Source organism: Lontra canadensis, unplaced genomic scaffold, assembly GCF_010015895.1.
Source record: "Lontra canadensis isolate GAN:19392208 unplaced genomic scaffold, GSC_riverotter_1.0 scaffold62, whole genome shotgun sequence".
NCBI lineage: Eukaryota > Metazoa > Chordata > Mammalia > Carnivora > Mustelidae > Lontra > Lontra canadensis.
The window spans coordinates 624,973-645,155 of NW_022631056.1; the positions used below are offsets into that span (position 1 = coordinate 624,973).

At 33.8% G+C, this 20,183-nt stretch overlaps 1 protein-coding gene across 2 annotated transcripts in view; it reads right to left on the reverse strand.

Annotated features, from left to right (window-relative positions):
- NCAM2 (neural cell adhesion molecule 2) overlaps positions 1-20,183 on the reverse strand; it is a 514,069-nt gene that overhangs the window by 46,140 nt on the left and 447,746 nt on the right. For both annotated transcript variants that reach the window (XM_032877992.1, XM_032877993.1), the window contains exons 13-14: positions 15,361-15,480; positions 11,626-11,747 (exon numbers count right to left, since the gene is read on the reverse strand). In XM_032877992.1, coding sequence (XP_032733883.1) covers positions 11,626-11,747; positions 15,361-15,480 — 242 coding nt within the window. The remainder of the gene's footprint in view (positions 1-11,625; positions 11,748-15,360; positions 15,481-20,183) is intronic.

Below are 20,183 nucleotides of genomic sequence, written 5' to 3' on the forward strand. Positions count from 1 at the left end.
AAAACATGTCTTCAAAGTCAAGGGAAACAGAAGCAAAAATGAACACTTGGGACCTCATCAAGATAAAAAGCTTCTGCACAGTAAAGGAAACAGTCAACAAAACTAAGAGATAACCCAGGGAATGGGAGAAGATATTTATAAATGACACTACAGATAGAGGGCTGGTACCCAAGATATATAAAGAACTTCTCAAACTCAACACCCAAAAAACAAATAATCAAGTCAAAAAATGGGCAGAAGACATGAACAGACACTTCTCCAAAGAAGACATACATATGTCTAACAGATACGTGAAAAAATGTTCAACATCATTAGCCATCAGGGATATTTAAATCAAAACCACACTGAGATACGACTTTACCCCAGTTAGAATGGCAAAAATTGACAAAACAAGAAACAACAAATGTTGGCATGGTTGTAGAGAAAGGGAAACTTTTTTTTCTTTTCTTTTCTTTTTTTTTTTTTTTTTTTTTGAAATCCTCTTAACCTGTTGGTGGGAATGCAAGTTGGTACACCCACTTTGAAAAACAGTTTGGAGGTTCCTCAAAAAGTTAAAAATAGAGCTACCCTATAACCCAGCAATTGTACTACTGGCTATTTATCCCAAAGATATGGATGTAGTGAAAAGGGCCATATGCACTCCAAAGTTCATATCAGCAATGACCACAATAGCCAAAGTGTGGAAGTAGCCAAGATGCCCTTCAATAGATGAATGGATAAGGAAGATGTGGTCCATGTATACGATGGAATATTGCTCAGCCATCAGAAAGGATGAATACCAAACATTTGCATCAGCAGGGATGGAACTGAAGGAGATTATGCTAAGTGAAATAAGTCAAACAGAGAAAGACAATTATCATATGGCTTCACTCATTTGTGGAACATAAGGGTTAGTGTGGAGACATTAGGAGAAGGAAGGGAAAAATAAAGGGGCAGAATCAGAGGGGGAGATGAACCATGAGAAACTATGGACTCCAGGAAACAAACTTAGGGTTTTAGAGGGGAGAGGGTTGGGGGTATGGATTAGCCTGGTGATGGATATTAAGGAGGGCACATATTGCATGAACCACTGAGTGTTACACACAAACTATGCATCATGGAACACTACGTCAAAAACTAATGATGTACTGTATGGTGCCCTACATAATAAAAAATATTAAGAAAAAGTAAGTTATTATGAAATTATTGCTAATTTTCTTGGGTATAATTATAGTATTATGGTTATGTGGAGAATATTCCTTGAATTCACAAATATTTGTTGAAGGAGTATTGAAGAATGAAGTGTCATGATGTTTTTATCATATGTTTTAGCAAGAGGATGTATCCATGTGTGGGAATAAATTGAGAAAGGTGTTTTAATGTGGCACTATGTTAACAATTGTGGACTCTTGATGGAGAGTATATGAGTGTTTGCTGTATTTTTCCGAATTCTCTCTATGTTTAAAATGGTAAATAAAAGGTGTCAGAAAAGAAAATAAATATATTAGTTATTAATTTATTAAAGATATATACCCTCATAAATTCCTAGATGTCCAGATGAAATCTTTTTTCCTCTGCACAATCAATCAATCAATCAATAAATAAATAAATAAATAAAATTAAAAAAAAATAAAATAAATGCCAGAGACTATTGTTTAAGGCTTGAGGTGGGGGAAGGAAGATAAAACGTCTTGCAAATAGAGGCTGGATATTTTTTACAGATTTAAATTACTATGGGTATTTTTATTATTCTGATGTTTTAGACTCATAAAAATATTACCTGTTAAAAATGTTATTAGCGTCAGAAAATAAAATGTATCATTCTATCCTTGAAAATCTACACTTAAATCCTGATCCTTTTTCTAAAATAAATGTTTTAGGACACCTGGGTGGCTCAGTGGGTTGGGCCTCTGCCTTTGGCTCAGGTCATGATCTCAGGGTCCTGGAATCAAGTCCCATATCGGGCTCTCTACTCAGCAGGGAGCCTGCTTCCTCCTCTCGCTCTCTGCCTGCTTCTCTGCCTACTTGTAATCTCTGTCAAATAAATAAATAAAATCTTTAAAAATATATAAATAAAATAAAATAAATGTTTTATATCACATATTTGAATTACCCTTTATCTGAAAAATATACTATGACTACAATTTAAAAAAAATAAAGTTACACAATTTAATGACTTAAACTAACCTAAACAATGTGAACATTTAGCTGTGCCACGTTATCCATTTAAACACTGGGGCATTCCTTAGTCTCTTCACCTTGTTTCTTTCATCTCTATTACAGAAATGATAGTAACATCTGTATCAGTCAGTTTTATGAGGGAGCAATGAAGAAAACCAAGTACTTTGGGTAGTCCAGGCCTTAGGAATCATAAGCACTTAGCAAATGACAGCTATTATTAAGGAGAACATATTTCTATAATAACTATATGAAAATAAAATAATAATTTGCTGGAATGATGTTTTTAATAAATTATCACTTATAATTACAAATCTCAATTTCCCAGAGATAAAACTATAAATAACTTAGAGCCTGGTGATAGATAGAGAGATCGATAGATGACAGATAGATTGATAGATAGATAGAGGAAAGACAGATCAATCTTTTTAACCTCAGTGCCCAGCCCAGTTGAGCCAATATTGTACAATGTTGCTTTGACTATAAAGCATAACAATGTTTTCAGCATTTATGGTGAAAATTGAGGATTTATTCTCTGAAATTAAATTGTGGAAGTTAAACGCATGATTGCATTAAATTGATGGTACTACAAACATAAAGTGTCCATTAAAAGGAGACAGGAAGACATTATTATTTTGATACCATATTATTGCTCTATTTTCTTACTTAATTATTTTTGGTTACATAGAATTTTTATTACAAAGTCTTCAGTTAGCCTGTTTTGATATTTCATCTAAAACTAAAGATATTAGCACCCTTAATGCTATGAAGCCATGGGTTTAAGAAAATCACTTAAAGTTCCCATATAAACAAAGGCATTTCCTTGATTTTTGATAATTAGAAATGGATTAAGTTTATGAATTGTTGCCCAATCCTATTTTAAGGTATTATGAAGTATACTGAAGAGGCCATATGACACTTATAACTTGCCTACATCACTAAATGACTAGTAAGTCTAAGAAAGGAAGTGAGGAGTGCTTTTGAAATGTTTGGGACTGATGTACCAAACAGCCATGATTTTCCCAACACCTTCCTTCTTCATCAATTCACCATCAATTATTCATTCCACCTTTACTGGGTAGAGGGGCAGTTCTAGAACTCTGAACACAATAGTGTACAATACACTAATACTCGAGTTCATACCAGCCAGGAGAAAGACATGAGCTTTTTGAAAAACCAAGAATGCTCTGGGGGCATGAAACAGGGAAACTTAATAGAGTCTGGGGCCTCTGGGGAAGTGAGATCACTCATATTGGAAATAAACTCCAGTGTCACTTTTCATTTGTCCTAACAGTGAATGAAAAAGTGTGATTCTTTCCCCGAGGTTTGGATCCAAAATTAAGCACAATGATTGAAAATCTCGGAAATAAGCACGAACACTGGGAGGTAGAAAGATACATATTATTATAGGTTTGTTGTTTTCAGTAAATGTAAAAATGTAAAAAAAAAAAACAAAAAAAAAAAACTTTTTTTTGGGTATTGACAAAAAAAAAAAAGCTTAAAAATATTTATTCAAAAACAATCTTAGATGATATATTACATGTATATGTGTATATATATATGTGTATACATATTGTGTCTGTATATGTATGTGTATACATACACATGTACAGGAAGGAGGGGGTGAGAAACAGGAGAAGTGAAAGGTTAGATAAAGACAAAGGGTATATGAAGCAGTAAAGAGTTGCCCCATGGCCTTCCTTTTTTCCCAGTAATTCCATCAGTCCTAAGTAATTATGAAGTGCTTGGTAAGAATGAATATCTTGGTGAAAATCCAGAATTGAGTTTTTGCTCTGGATCTGAGTGGAGATGTGGCTGAAAGAGCCAGAAAATGAGCCAACAGCTGAGATCTGCATTACCCAAGGATAAAATTTATACTTCACAGTGATGGGGAGACTTCATGTCCTTCACATAATCCCCCAAAAATACTATTTCTGGGAAATCAGCATTTGAAGTGAAACTTCCAGACAAGCAAAAGACATGTAGATAGTCTCTTCCGAATTACCCATCATATAACTCTTAATTGTTGAAGCTCTTAACGTGATACATTAAAAGCCCCTCCATCATTTTAGATAGTTGGACTGATGGCATAAGGAACCAAAGGGAGTTCTAATATTTCCCCCCATTTAAGTCAATTTAATTTTCCATTCAACATTAGACAAGGAGGCTTTTTAATCCCTTAATTGCTTTTCTTAGGGAGTAGGGAAAAAAATTAAAGTGGGTGTTACCAAATACTCCCCTAGGTATCAAAATCTCAATTATGCATCTGTAGAGTGCCTAATTTACAGAGTTTAAATGCCTAGGGAACTATTTAAGATAATCTAGTTGCAAAATGTTCCCCTAGGTAACTTAATGAGATGATTTGCTGAATAGGGCTATTATTAATAAGCCAATTAAATGTTGAAGGGCAGCTACTAAAAGAAAAATGGTCATTTTGCTTTGATATAGCTTCTCTTAAGCAATCTTTTTTCTCAGAAAATAGATAGCAGGGCCAAATGACAGTTAAGACCTCTCCTTATCAGTTATTTTAAAATGATAATATCAGCATATGGGGAAATATTTGCTATCATCTGTCTAGGGAGGAAAGCTGAGAAGAGATGGAGGTGTTGGTTTTCTTATTTGTAGAGGACTCCCTGACTGTTTGTATTTATAATAAGAATTAATTCAGTAATCCTTTTGGAAGTCTCAGAGAATATATGGTTAATATCATCTTAAATGAAAATAGAATCAACAGTGGACATAAGAGGATGTTAGCTTGTACTAACTTGAATTTTAAGGTTTCTGTGACTCTATTATTTTATACTTTAAGATTTTCTATTTCCACATAAGGCAGTTTCTGGTTCCTGGATTTCCTGGTAGCGTGGTTCAGCTATTCTCTACTTGTATGACCTCACAAAAGGCCCCAGAATTCTCTACAGCTCCATTTATTACTCTGAACATAAGAGAGGTGACTTAGCAACTCTCTCTCTCTCTCTCTCACACACACACACACACACACTCAGCTTTGATTTCAAAAGATGCAAAATATGGAGGATTTTACTGAAGTTTCAAATTCTAATTTCTTTCTCTTTAATTGAAGTATACAGCTGACTCAAATTCTGATTTCTTTTTTTTCTATTATCATTCAAATTGCCTTTGTTCCATATACTGAGGTTTGGTAAAACTTTGTAAAATAGATCCTACTTAATCTATTCCTAGTCTCCATCATTCACATATCTCTTTAGGGACAACTGGAATCTAATTTTTCCTATCCATCACCTTCTGCGTTCTCTCAACCCATAAAAATTTACTCAGTACAATTGTTTTTTTTTTTTTCTCTTGCATTCATTATTAATTAGATTTATTAAACTAATTATAAAATTATGTAAAATTGCTCAACACAGACTCATTTATTCATTGATTCTTGTATTTATTCATTCAGACAACAAATAGTCTTTTTGAAGATCTCCATACCAGAATGAATAAAACTCATCCTCTTCACTAGGCCAAAGAAAAATTATCAGAAAGCTTAGAACTCTTTAATGTCCATAATTATTTGAAAATGCTTCAAAACTTATATTGATGGTTTTAAATAAATTTTAGTATGCCCACCTAATCACAAGTAAATCAGAAATGTTATTATTATTAATAATTAATTAGAAAATTAGCTATCTCAACAAGAAGAACTCAATTTTATGTATGTATTATTTTAAGACCCTTTAAAAAATTATCTTTTCTTTTCCTGTGGCCATTGAGATACAGCCATCCAGACTCCCGATAGCTTAAGAAGGTCAATTAAGACTCAGAAATGTATGCTAGAGCACTGTTGCTAGTCCCTAAAGTACCTTCTTCACAAGTGATTTTAAGCAACTAATTTTCTTTAGTCCTTCTTAGCTCCAGAGACTTATTTAATGTGCCAACATTAAGTGATAGTTATGATCCCACAGCTATCATCAAATTAGGGAGAAAACAGTGAAAAACTCATGGAAGCATGTAAAAAGCTATTTATTAAATTATATGGAGTTACACTGACTCTACAACACAAAGTAGATGGAAAATATTCTGTACATAAAATAATTTCTTTCATTTTTCCATATACATTATGAAATTAATAAGCTTGTCTTTATTCTCCAAATACATGGTTTAATCCTACTGACTTATTGTTAGAGACATTAATTTTCACAAAGAATCCATACAGACATCTAATTCTTTCACTACTCTAGCTCTGTTCTTATAAATTCTGTCTTCTTAATGTGTAACTGAACAAAGTCATGTGCTCTATACGTGTTCCTGATCTGTATTACATATTCTCTATATTAGGATATAATTTGTCTTTCCTCATCCTGGTGAAATGCAGGTTTAAGACTTAGATTCAATGTCTGCTAGCAATCAACACTTTCATAAAGAATATTTTATCTCAATATTGTTGTTCCCAGGTTGTAAAACATATAGTCCCACGCACATGGAGAGTTGAAAGCAACGGTCAAAGAAGCAATCAAGTTTATTGATTTTTTTTTTTTAAGATTTTATTTATTTGACAGAGAGAGACACAGCGAGAGAGGGAACACAAGCAGTGGGAGAGGAGAAGCAGGCCTCTTTATAAGCAGGGAACCCAATTCAGGGTTCGATTTCAGGACCCTGGGATCATGACCTGAGCTGAAGACAGACACTTAACTGCCTGAGCAGCCACCCAGGTGCCCCAGAAGCAATCAAGTTTAAAATCCTTATGATGTTGCTTACTTTCTGAATTCTCCTATGTCTTTACCATAGAGATTATACAATTAAAAAATGCACTGCATATCTCTAAATAATGCTTTGAGTTACTCAATTGTACTTTACTGTGGAATTCATGCAGTTTGAGGAACTAACATATGAAATGGATTGGAATCATACAAAGAGAACAGATGATTAAAAACCTTTTCAAATAGTTACTATTTCAATACAAGTGCAACCATCAAAGCAAAGACTGACTAAGTATCTAGCCGACAAACCTTATAATGCAAATTTTTAAATGGGAAGGACTAATCTGTTGAGAAAGAAAATGTGGAGAAAATTATTCCTTCCCAAGATCTGCTCTTGTTTCACCACATTCATAGAACTTACATTGAATCATGGAATTTCCTATTAGACCTGTAGAGCATGATGTTTGCAGGATGAAGGAGGCAGAGAAGGAAGGGAAAGAAAAAAGAATAGACATATAGAGATTATTTTAAAGTGTTGAAGTAGAAGGCATACCATAAATGATATGGCAAAGATAAATTGGATCAGAATGGTTGGCCTTTGGATGCACAGAGCTAGCCAAATGATGTGAGATGGGAGAGTTGAGGGGTCAGTATAATTTCCACGGGAAGATTTCTATTCAACACTTACTGCTGCAAAACTGTTTAGATTTTAAGTCTTATATTCTGATATCTGTTTCCTACGCCCACAAGATCACCCACATTCTGTAAGTTTCAGTTTGGCCATTAAAAGGTGTTGAAAAGTATCAATGTATTTTTTTTAGTATAGTTGACATACAACGTTACATTAGCTTCAGGTGTACAACATAGTGATTGGACAAGTTTATACATCTTGCTTGGCTCTCCATGAGTGTAGCACCATCTGTCCAGATACATCACATCTCTATTACAATATCATTGCCTATATTCTTTATTCTGTGCCATTTATACCACTAACTTATTCATCCTGTAACTATGTCTCCAACGCCCCTTTCCTTTATTTTTGATTAATGGTTTATATTTATATTTATAATGTCCAAGATGGAGAAATGCCTTCCTTGAAGTACAAAGGATGGAGAGGAATTGCTTTAATAAATCTTGCCATAGGAGCCTAAAATCCTGCTACTAAAACAGATTTATCCATCCTAAAATGCTATCAAGTCTGAGAGCAGTAACACAGTAATTGTCAGTCAATTGTAGCTATGCTTTAATTATCCAACCAATTATTTTCATTGAGATGTTTAAAAACAAATCTGCCAGCACCTTTTCAAGTTAGAAAGTTACAGAAGTAAGATGGAATTGAGAAGGGACCAAAACTTTTCTTTTACTGGTAGGGGAATCACAGATGTTGAGTGAATAGACAAAAATAGGGCTCCACTACTATTGGTTTGACGGGGAAGAGAAGAGAAAAAGAATGCAAGATACAAATTTACTGGAAATAAAAGTTTGTTCAAATTTTAATCTAAGACTAAGCCATATCAACTCTGCCAAAATATTAAACTATTTTCATCATCTTTATGGAAACTTGAATTACTCCAAGTTTTCTAATCTTAACACTATAACTTATTTGTATCCATATATGTTTCACACAAAACTTCTCATAAGAAATTAATTCTAATTCATGTTAAAGAATTTGGTCAGCATTTTAAATGATGGTTTATATTATTAATTAAAATAATAAAAATAGAAAACAATAAAATGATAAAATGAATTCATTATTATAAAATATATAATTTCCCTTTGAATATATAAAATACTGTTTGTTTTTTCTTCCCATTTTGTGAATCTAATTGGCTATGAACAGATGCAGTGCTAATCTAGGGAACATTTTTGGCTTCAGTAATGACTGGGGACACAACTGGCTGTGTAATGAGTGAGGGCAGGGATGTTAAACATTCTGTAATAGAGGGTCGGTTTCTGGATGGCTCACTATTATGCTACTCAAAATGCCAATAGTGGGTCCTTTCAGATACACAGGATTCATGTCTGATTGTTATGGACTGAATCGTGTTCCCACCCCAAATTCATGTTAAATCCCTAACTCCAGGGTGGTTTTATTTGGAGATACTGCTTTAAGGAGATCATTTGGGTAGAACTCTAATCCAATAAGATTGATGTTTTTATAAGAAGACAAAGAGAGGTTAGGGATATATGAGTACAGACAGTAGGCCATGACTCAATCATAGGCAATAAACTAGCAGTTGCTGGAGGTGGTGGGGGAATGCGGTAACTGGGTGACGGACATTAAGGAGGACATGTTATGTAATGAGCACTAGACATTATATAAGACTAAAGAATCACTCACCTCTACCTGTGATGAATCACTGAAGCAATAATACAGTGTATGCTAGTTGAATTAAAAAATTAAATTTATTTAAAAAAAAAGAAAGGAAGGAAGGAAGGAAGAAAGAAAAAGTCATGACAGCAAGAAGGCAGTCATCTGCAAGCCAGATAGGGAGGCCACAGAAGAAACCAAACCGGCTGGCACCTTGATCTTGGAATTCCAAACTCCAGACTGTGAGACAACAAGTTTCTATTGTTTAAGCCAAGCAACTATGGCATTTTATTATGGTAGCCCAAGAGGACAGAGATGGCTGTTGTAATAAAAAAGATAATTATTTTAACAATTTGTGACAGAACACAGACCCTACTGTTAAGTTGACCCAACACTCAACTATAACCACTTTTCATTTAGTTATAGTCTTGAGAAATACTTCTGTCTAATGGGACACAATTTTAATTTTGCTCAGTGGAGTTTTTAGAAAATGTGTACTGTAATGCTGGAAGAGAAAGACAAATTCAGCTTAAACAGCCTATTACCTTTTTGTTTTTTCTAGTTTCTTCACATTCTAAATGTGGATGTGAATCCACCATCTTAAAATTAAAGATAATCTATATGAAGATAAAAGCCAATGTGCTAAGGATGAAAGAACATAAAGAAAAATACTTTGGATACCTGATTTTATAGCTGAAGAAGTCATACATTCTTCAAAAATAATGCTGTATTAATAAAAGCCACTAGTATATGAAGAAAAATCATAATAGGAATAATAAATACTTGCTATCATCAGTTGAAATAAATGATTCTGGTTGAACTCAACATAGCACTGGTATTATTTCCAATATCCAACTCTTCAGAAAGGATAAGTCAAACATTGCTTTTAGTTTTAGGTACAAATTATATTAATAGAAAATATATTAGATGTATTTTTATAATTCCTCATTGGATCTCAGTGTTCACTATGGGATTTTACTGGGGTTGCCTAATAAATTCTTATCATCTACCTGTATTTTTTGCCATAAATTGTCTAATTATAGGCCACAATCTGCAATGAAGTCTGTTCTTCCAGTCCAGTTCATGATTCTGTTCAGGCCTATGATCTTTAGAGACTCTTTCCTTCCAAAGAGTTTCCAGATGGTCCAACAAGAACAGTCATGAAACCTGACTTGAGTAGCATGAAACCATCATGTTCATAGTAGGACTAGTGAGCCATTCAGGGCCATTTGGGGAATAGGCATGAAACCTTCATAGACAGTTAGCCATAAAACACCCCCAGCTGCTCACCATTCCCAGAACGAAACCTGCAACAAAGAGGGGTCCTAGAAAGGGAATATTAATTTTAAATTTAAAGACTGATATCCAAAATTAGTTATTTAAGTATGCTGTTCAAAAATCAAACTCCTAAGAAAAGCTCCTCTTTTAACAAAACTTTAAAACTCAGATGTTTAAATTAAAAAAATATATATTATAATTTAGAAAATTATGAAATTGTGGGAAAACAGCTTCATTTATAGACTATTAGGGAACGATTACTTAAAACACTATTTGCTAAAATATAATAAACTTGGGAAGTATTACTAAGTGTCCAATAAACATAAATGTAAAATTGATACTGTATTATAGGGATAATCATAAATGTTAATAAATAAATTTCACACAGTTTAATTTAGAATTGTGCTTCACTTTTAACATATTCCATAAGAGACACAAATACTCCATAGCACTTAGGGCAATGTTAAGAGAACCCACTTTAAGTGGCATTAGGTATAATTTTCAGCCAAAGATAAAGTCCACTATGTTACTTTATTCATTACTCTGCAACCAGAGGATATCCTCCACCTCTACATCCTTAAGTCCCAAGGCAGCTCTTAGCTATCCCAAGTCCCATATTAGCTAGTGCTAATTAAACTTGAAAAGAACTAATCCTTCTTCCACAAGTTCAATGTGGCCATTCTTTGTTAAATGTTGTTTGGAGCAATTTGTGTTTTAATCAAATGACTAAATATCAATATCAATTCATATCAAAAGGCTTATTAATTTAAGGCATTAATAATCTAATAATTCATAAGAATAAAAAATGAAATCGTTTTGATACAATAACTAATTACTTACAATACAATAACTAAAATTAAGAAGAGGGGCTTAGCTTGAAGTTACTAATATCAAGCAGAATGGAAGGCAAAAACATCCTGTCAAACTTGTGAGAAAAATAAGGAAAATATTTTCATTTCTGAAATGTTAAGTATAGAAATCACAAGATGAATACATGGCATTTTTTGATGATCAATGCTTAGATTTTATGCACACACACAAAAGACAAGTATTTCACAATTTATCATGATGAATTTCAGCAATGGACAATTAGTTTAATTTCTATGAGTACTGTTTATCATTGTCAATATACACTCATGCCTAATATGTCTATGAATTCAATGCAAATTTAATACAATTTGAAAAAATTATACAAAATGATAATAAAAAGGTACTTACACTTCTATACTTGACAATGTATTCCAAAATAGGGGCCCCTCCATCATCCTGTTTGGTGATACTTAGTTTAAAGCTCTTTCCACTGCTTGGCTGCCCGTGTATGGCTGGAGGACTTGGTTCACCTAAATAAGCAATACAACATTCTTGGTTTTTACACACACCTCAGATACCTGGAAAAACTTCATTCTAATAAAGAGAACATTGTCATGTAGTTAAAAAAAAATGATGTGATCCTAAATTTACCATTTTTCCATCTGCCTTTTGTTGTGATAAAACCACTGATCCCTTCTCCCCTTTCTTCTCTAAGAAACAGCAATATTCATAAATCTACATAAATATTGAAGTGTCATGACAAAATTGTGACACCTGGGAACCAAAATATCATTTATACTGATGTGCAAATGTTCTGAGAATAGCATTGCATTATACAAGTGAAACATTTATTTCTTGGGTTATTAATAGTGTGCAATCCTGTTTATTCATGTTAATTTCTGTAAATATTTTGTACATATGTTTTAATATAAACATTGTTATCAGACTACGTGGAATATATACTTACTGGGAAAGATAATAAGATAATGGCTTAGCAATTACATATCAGCTTTATTGGGTGTTTTTTCAAAAGATTTATTTATTTGTTTTGAGGGAGGGGGCAGGGCAGGGGAGATGGAAAGACAGAATCTCAGCAGACTCCATGCAGAGCACAGAGCCTGATGTGGGCTCAATCTCAGGAGCCTGAGATCATGACCTGAGCCAAAATCAAGAGTTGGATGCTTAACTGACTGAGCCATCCAGGCACCCCTTAGTGAGTATTTTTAAAGTAGATGCAGATTTGAATACAGAAATTTTGTGATATCTAATCAATAGACATGTGTTCCAATATGTAATTTTTTCTTCTAACATCATGGACGTATTTGCCTTTGATGTGATTCATCCCATGGAGGTGGTTTTATAACAAAGATGCTTATATGTTTAATATGAACAGGGATCTAGTGAAATGTAGCTTTCTATGTGAAGGGTGCCATCACTGCTTGACAACAAGGAAAGGGAACTTCTTGCTGTGTGTCACTTATGTGATGTCTTTCAGCATGCACTGGCATCCTCTATGCTTTTTTCCTTCAATTCCCTATAGATAGGAATATAGTAATACTAAGGAACTTTCAGGAGACATGCTTTAGTTTGCAAGGCTCCAGAAACTTGTAGTATATATGGGTCTACTCAGAAGAATGTCAAGACAAACTAAGCAGAATAGAGTGAAGAGGATTTTATGACTCCAAACTTGGAGAATCTGTGTTTGTTTTTTTCCTTCAGCAGGTTATCTTTTTTAATATGGTGTTTATAGCCATATGAAATGAGTAGTTTATTTGAAAAAGGCATATAGTTAAAGAAATATGCCAATGGGCTATGGTGACATGCAAGTATATAATAAAATAGCCTTGTATATTACAGCCATACAGAAACAAATTAATAGAGGTATTCTGGAGGGATTCTTCATTAAAATTAATTAAATTAGTGTGCGGATATTATGATATGAAATGATCCATATTCAATATAACATATTTTCAATAAATGAATTAAATGTTTATAAAAACCAGTAAATAATTTCTTAAAAAGACTTAACAAGAGACAGTGGGAAAATCTAAATATTATAAAATGGATCTTATACTCAGGTAGTTTACTATCATTTCTAAATAACATTTTAGAATGTCTGTGTTATACAGTATGCATTTATTTAATAATATTATAACCATATTATTTTGATAATAACATTTTGAGATAATAGTTATACAGCAGGAACTGTATTTTCAGTTACAAATGTTTTAACATATAAATTTAAAATATTTAGGTCTATATTTAACCTTTACAATATACCAAATTTGTGATTCCATTACAATTGCTACTTCCTTCGAAAAGAAAGTTCAGAACAAATGTAAATTTCATCAAAAAGGAATTGATTAAAATAATAGTTTCTATTAGTAGTTAAACAATGGAATGTTTATGCCAAAGTAATAATATAAATAATAATCAAGAAAGTAATAATGGGTAGTTATGACATATTAAGTACTTTACATATATCATCTCATTTAAACCTCAAAAAAATCTTGAGAAAGAGCTACAGGGGCGCCTAGATAGTCCAGTCTGTTAAGCATCTGATTCTTGGTTTTGGCTCAGGTCATGATCTCAGGGTCATGGGACTGAGCCCCACATGGGACTCTGTGCTCAGCACCCCTTTCCTTCCCTTTCTGCCCCTTCCCCCACTCACATACCATTCTTTCTCTCTCTTTCTCTCTGTCAAATAAATAAATACATAAATCTTATAAAAAATTGCGAAGCAGCTAAAATGCATATTTACAATTAAAAGCAAAACAAAACAAAACAAAAACAGAAACAAAAAACCCTTAGACCTGGCCCTTAAAGTTTCAATGTCTAGGACTGAGGTCTGCAAATCAATAGCAGTACACTAAGAGATTAGAAGCATTATGATTTAAAAAGAAAAGATTTAAAAAAAAAAAGAGTGAAAGAGAGGGGTTTTCTGTTTTAAGCACCTAGGTTGGTGTTCTACGAACAAAAGAAGAGGACAGTGCCTAATTGAAGAGGAGACAAAGTTGGAGTGGTTAGCCACGGTCTTACTGGTCTTGACCTCTTTGGGTGCTGATGTGCAGTGACATGGAGAGAGGAACCAAGACAGAAAAGGGAAAGGAAAACAGTCTGACCAAACTTAAGTTCACTTACCGACGCCGAGAACATCGAGGCCACTGAGGAAGGAGGTATGAGGAGGGCAGGCATGCAAATGTGTGTGTGGACAAAAGGGGTGTGGACAGAAGGTGAAGGCTGGTGTTGAGGATTAGAAGTAGAGAAGGTACAAATCTGCTTAAATTTGTGAAAAGTCATTCTAGTCTGAAAGTGTAGCTGTGAGTTAATATGAACCAATAGTTGTCCTGGAGAGAAAACAGGGAGGGACTGAACAAGATAAAAGCATCAGAAATGGAGAAAAGGGGACATATGACAGATTCTGTGAGAACCAAGAGCAGGTCACAAATTAGGGTAAGGTAATTTATTCTCGCCAATTTGCTGTATTAGGTGTACATATCAAGCTTGGTGATGCCCAGATTTTATAATAGCGCTTCTTGGGTCACAGTCAAATTCCTCACATCATCAAATAATTTATTCAGCATAAAGGAAATGGAAGTCTTTTCAAATTTATCTTCACTTTATGTAATTCAACAGCCTTACAATACCCCTAAAGGAGGACAGTAGCAGGGACAAGGCTACAATAGTTAATCTTCTGCAGTCACCATGAAAATGGATTAATTCAGTGGTGCCTTTTTCTCACACTTTGGGCCTACAGAATTTATGGGATAAAGGCAATAGTCATGTCTCATCAAAAGAATGAAATATTGGACATATTACATAGTCACTATTTTTACCTTCTCACAGATTATGGTCTGAGCACTATAATTCAATTAACCAGACTATTAATAAATAGGACACCTTCCTGATGAGGACAACTTCCTGAGGGCAGTTTTACTGTATTTATTGTGTGTGCGCTTTGTTTGCCTCATTCAGAGCAAAGTTATTTTTATAAAACTTAGACGCCACAATTTCAGAAACCACTTCAACAAAGATGTAATTCACTTCCCCAAAGTGTTGAAACACATCTCTGAATTTTAAGATGTCTTAAGTTTGCAAGTGAAGAGAATGGCAACAGAAAGCAAAACAGAGATGATTACTTACGGACTGGTAATGTCTGGAAAATTTCTATTTTGCTGTAGTCTCCTTGCCCTTTTCCATTTACTGCTGCAACCCTGATTTCATAAGTTGTATTTGGTTCCAGGTTGCTCAAAACAACCATCGCTAGAAGATGAAAAAAAGCATATTATATATATCTATGGTTAATATATTTTAATAAGTAAAGAAACCAACCTATTACAAAGTTGAGTGAATAATTTCAATGTAAATCTTTCCAGAAAACACCTGAAAAACAGAAAATACATATAAGAAGGGGTTGATTTGTGAACACTGCCCTTCTTCACCTTGATTTTAGCCTGTGGATTCCATGCAGTTATTACCAAAGAAGAAATTTAATAGCTTCTTTCATGATGCATTCACACTATATTCAATAAATAAGAATGATCTAAACAAAACATCTTTATTGTATGCATCCCAAATATTTTATCTACTCTAAATCCACTATTTCTATGCAACTTCATGGAGATATGGAATTAAACATACAGAACTCTGGTCTTGGGTATGGGGTGTTCCACTCATGGTAGAAAAGTGTCATAAAGCTGACTCCATAACCAAAATAGATAATTTATTTGATAATCTTAAATCAGATCAAATTATTTTTAATGCTGGTTTGAAGGTTGTCACCTCCTCTATTTTTTCTCTGAATTTCTTTTTAATTCTATACTTCCCATCGGACCTGGATTCAACATGACACTAAGAAGAGAGCATCTGAAAAAGTATAGGGATGTGAAGGTGATTAGAAATATCTCCTAGGTCATGCCAACTTCTTCAATCTGCCAAAGAATTTTGGGTATAATGGTAGCTTTAAAATATCCTACCTTTACAAATTCCTCTGAGGAAGCTAACAAAATTCCATAGATTCCTCCAACCTTACTGCTTTTGCTAAATAGCACAAAAATTTACTAGTGGAAGTGGTAAAGCCTTAACAAATAGTCAGAAAGAAATTATGTTTGGCTTATATAATCACTCCAAATAAAATGATCAATTCCTAATACACGATATAATCAGTCATAAACTAAAAGTTTAAATCATAGGTAACCAAGATCATATTTGCAGAGAAATGGTTTTTATATGACCTATGACTGACGATGGTATACATTCAATAAAATTATGATTTATTAACGTATTTCTGAAAACTAATTGCATTATAATATAGATTCTTTAGATAACATTTTTATTCCACATTGTATGAATATACTTAATGAATTTGTTTTGATACCTCCTTTTGTTTCATACTTTCCCTAATATTCATTATCATGACATCTCTTTAGCTTTTTGTTATAATTGCTTAATTTGGTTGAATTAATTACTCAACTACAGAAAAGAAAAAATGAATTCATGGTAAAGAAATTTTCTTTGTTTAAAATGCAGAATTTAAAATACATAAAAATTATATATATATATATATATATTTTACATGTATCTGATATATTTTGTCATATATATTAGATCATTATTAATGGCAAAAAAGTTCCCAGATATCAAACAGAATTTTTTTAATACAGTACAGATGTTCTAAAGCCAGCAGAAAGGATATATTTCCAGTTGGCAAAATTGACATCTGTATTTCTCAGTTTCTCTATCTCATAAGAAAACTGACCTTGCTTTTGAGAGTGCATTGCTTTGAAAAGCCTCAGATTATAATACCTGATGTCAATGTTAAGGGAGGCCATGTGGGAAAGTCTGATGGGCAGGTATATCCAACTGATTAGAAGCTACTAGGATAAATGGGAATATGAAGGCTTAATCCAAGTGTTGCTGCCACGCTAACAACCTGTAAGCTTTTTCAGGAAACCCACATCCAGTTGGTTGGTGACCTGGAATCAATCTATATATGTAATATCAATCCAAGAAAAATAAATAACTACAATTGAAAGGTTAGTGCATTAGATCATACAGATTAAGGAAAAGGAGGAGGGAATCAAATGAAAACTTTGAAAGCTAAAATGCTGAGAAGTTGAAATCCTACTGTCCTTGAAAGAAAGTTTCTGTTCAAGGTCAGTATAACAAGGAATTCAAGAGTTTAAAAGTCATCCTATCTTATCAATTTTGCCATAAATAAATAAAACAAATTTAAAGCCAATGTGAACTAGGCTTACTGTTCTGCAGAGATATTTAAAGCTTTATAAAAGTGTGTTTGTTCATCAGGGCTTGTAATAAAAATGCTTAACCTTTTGGACAGTCAATATCCTCACGCACCAGTGAATTTTGAATGTGATGTCATGAAGCAGTCGGTGTTTGATTGCCCCTGCCTTTACCCTAATGGAGAATGACTTGATGCAGCATGGGGACATAGTGGACTCATGCAAGTGTTAGTCTGACTACAAAAACTTTGCAAGAAGACACTGTTGTGATGCATGTTTTAAAGTCATGAAGGAAGTCATTTGGTTCTAAGCCTAATCCCACCACTGACTGAGATCCTACTGTCCCAGAGCTGAGTGAGTCTCCCATCTCATCAACGAAGACACTTTTATTAAGTGTCATAGAAACACAAGTAGAAAAATAAACTGAAAGTAGGTAGAGATAAAATAATTTGTGCTCTGTAAAATAATCATCACCACACATCAATGATCTATGCAAATGAGGATATTATATGGAGACTGAAGCAATGCAAAATAACAGATAGCCCAAAAGTTGTTCACTTCGACTCTTTTTAATGGGAAAATACTCTGTATTCGGATACTTATTTATAAATATCAACATTTGCACAGATACATGAGAGATTGCTATAGATGACTTTCCTGCTGCAGACAACTTTGCTATGTTCTATGTGCCTCCCCATATTTCTATGACTTAAAGATGCAACTGCTACCATCATTTTAAGATCATTGATACACTGTAACTCAGCCGTGTAGGTGAGAACAATTGGTAATGTTTCTGTTCATTTGTTTACTTTGATACAACTCAGCAAGAAAATGAGTAGAATTCAAATCACACGACTTTATTTGTAAATAAAATCATCTGGAAATCAAAAGTGTGGAGATCAGATGGTTCATCTTTTCAGGTTAAAAATGGATAATAGAGCTAGCAAACTATGAGAGCATATCGAAAAAGGAAAATGGAGGCTATTAGATTAAATAATTAAAACACCCCCACCTCCCCCTAGAAAAACCTTCCACATTTTACTTGGATTATCTGAATGTTTCTAGTAAAAGCTTTTCCTGGCTTAAACGGTTGGTCGGCATTCTTCCTCCTCTGTCATTTCACAGGACTTGTGAGGAGTGTTGAGTTGTCCCTCTGTCTCTGCCAGAGAGAAACTCATTTCTTTAATTACATTATAAGCAAATCAGAAAATCACGTTTCTCCAAGTTTCCTCATATTCTTCTGTTCTCCGTATCAAGACTCTCCCCTCTGCTGACTGAGTTTCACAGCAGAATGTTTGTGGAGGAGAGAGGCAAAGAGATGAAGTAGTGGCTGAACTGCTATTACAGCACTGGGCTACAACAGTCAAGGGTAACGTGGATGAGGGGGCCTTGTGGAGGCAAAATTACAGGGGAGAGGCATGAAAGTAAACCTATTGAAACAAGTTTTACAAAGTTTATACACAAGAAGAAGTCAGTCTGCTTTTGAGTTCTGACTGTAAGGGTTTTGCTACAATAACCCTTATGATGAAGCTTATTAACATTGTGTGAACATAAAGATTATTGTGTGAAATAGAAAGCGCTCCATAAATTGGGACCCATTTAAAGAGAGGGAAAGGAAAAGATTCAGGGGAGGCAAAGCCCGGATCTGTAATTTGACTTGCCTTTCTTAAATGAGAGGATACATACATTAAATCATCCACAATTTCTTGGCATATTACCAAACACAGGGTTCTTGAACACCCAAGGTAGAGCCTGAAAGCAAACTACCACCTGAAATATGAAAGGCTGCACACTTTATAAAAGACTCATACCTCAAATTATGAAGTTAGTTAATGGAAGGCTTTCTTTTCCCAAATGTGCGCATACAATAGAACAAAAGAATCACAAACTGAGGTGTGGGATCGGTTCTTTTCCTATAATTTGTTAGAAATTCAAACTCAAAAATTAGGTGAGAGTAGATCTAGATTACAAACTACTACAAGTTCTTTAAGGACAAATGGCATAAATTATTTTACAGTTATATTCAGTTAGCATGATTTGGAAATCATAATGCAATTTTTCTGAAAATTATAAACCAACACGAATTTTTCTGTGACATGGCAACAGGTATAGGTTCTGCAAAGAATCTGGTTTTCTTCATTAATTTAATGTTTCTGCCTGATTTAAATATAATCAAGTTCCATAAGCGACTATTTTGTCATCTGGCTATAAATGCAGAAGTATAGCAAATATTGAAATGCATAAAACTAATGACATTGAAACTGGCAAATGAAGGAAAACAGAAACTTTTTTTACATTATTTTTGCAAGTATGGAGATGGTATTGCTAGAGAGAAAAATCTAAAGTTTCATTTTCCCTTTAAGAGGGGAATCAGAGTTCATTAAAGGAAGTTAATAAAGTAAGTTTTAGTTCGTTCAGATTACATATTGTAAATACCATCCCTTTAGCTGTCAAGAGAAGCAGAGGCTACAGACTATTTATGACTCTTCGAGCAAAATAAATTACATATTTGCAAATTAATTAGGCTGAGCAAAGTTCTAAAGTGAGATGAAATTGAGCCATGCTCTTTTGGCTCTCTTAAACCTCAGACCTCTCCATGGGGTTTTCTAGCCAGTCAGTGTAAGCCGGTAAGGACTCCCGGAGGTAGAATGGCCACCTGAAAGGCCACTTATTCAGGCTGTCAGGAACCTTGAGACAAGAAATCACAAGGCTTAGCTAGGATGG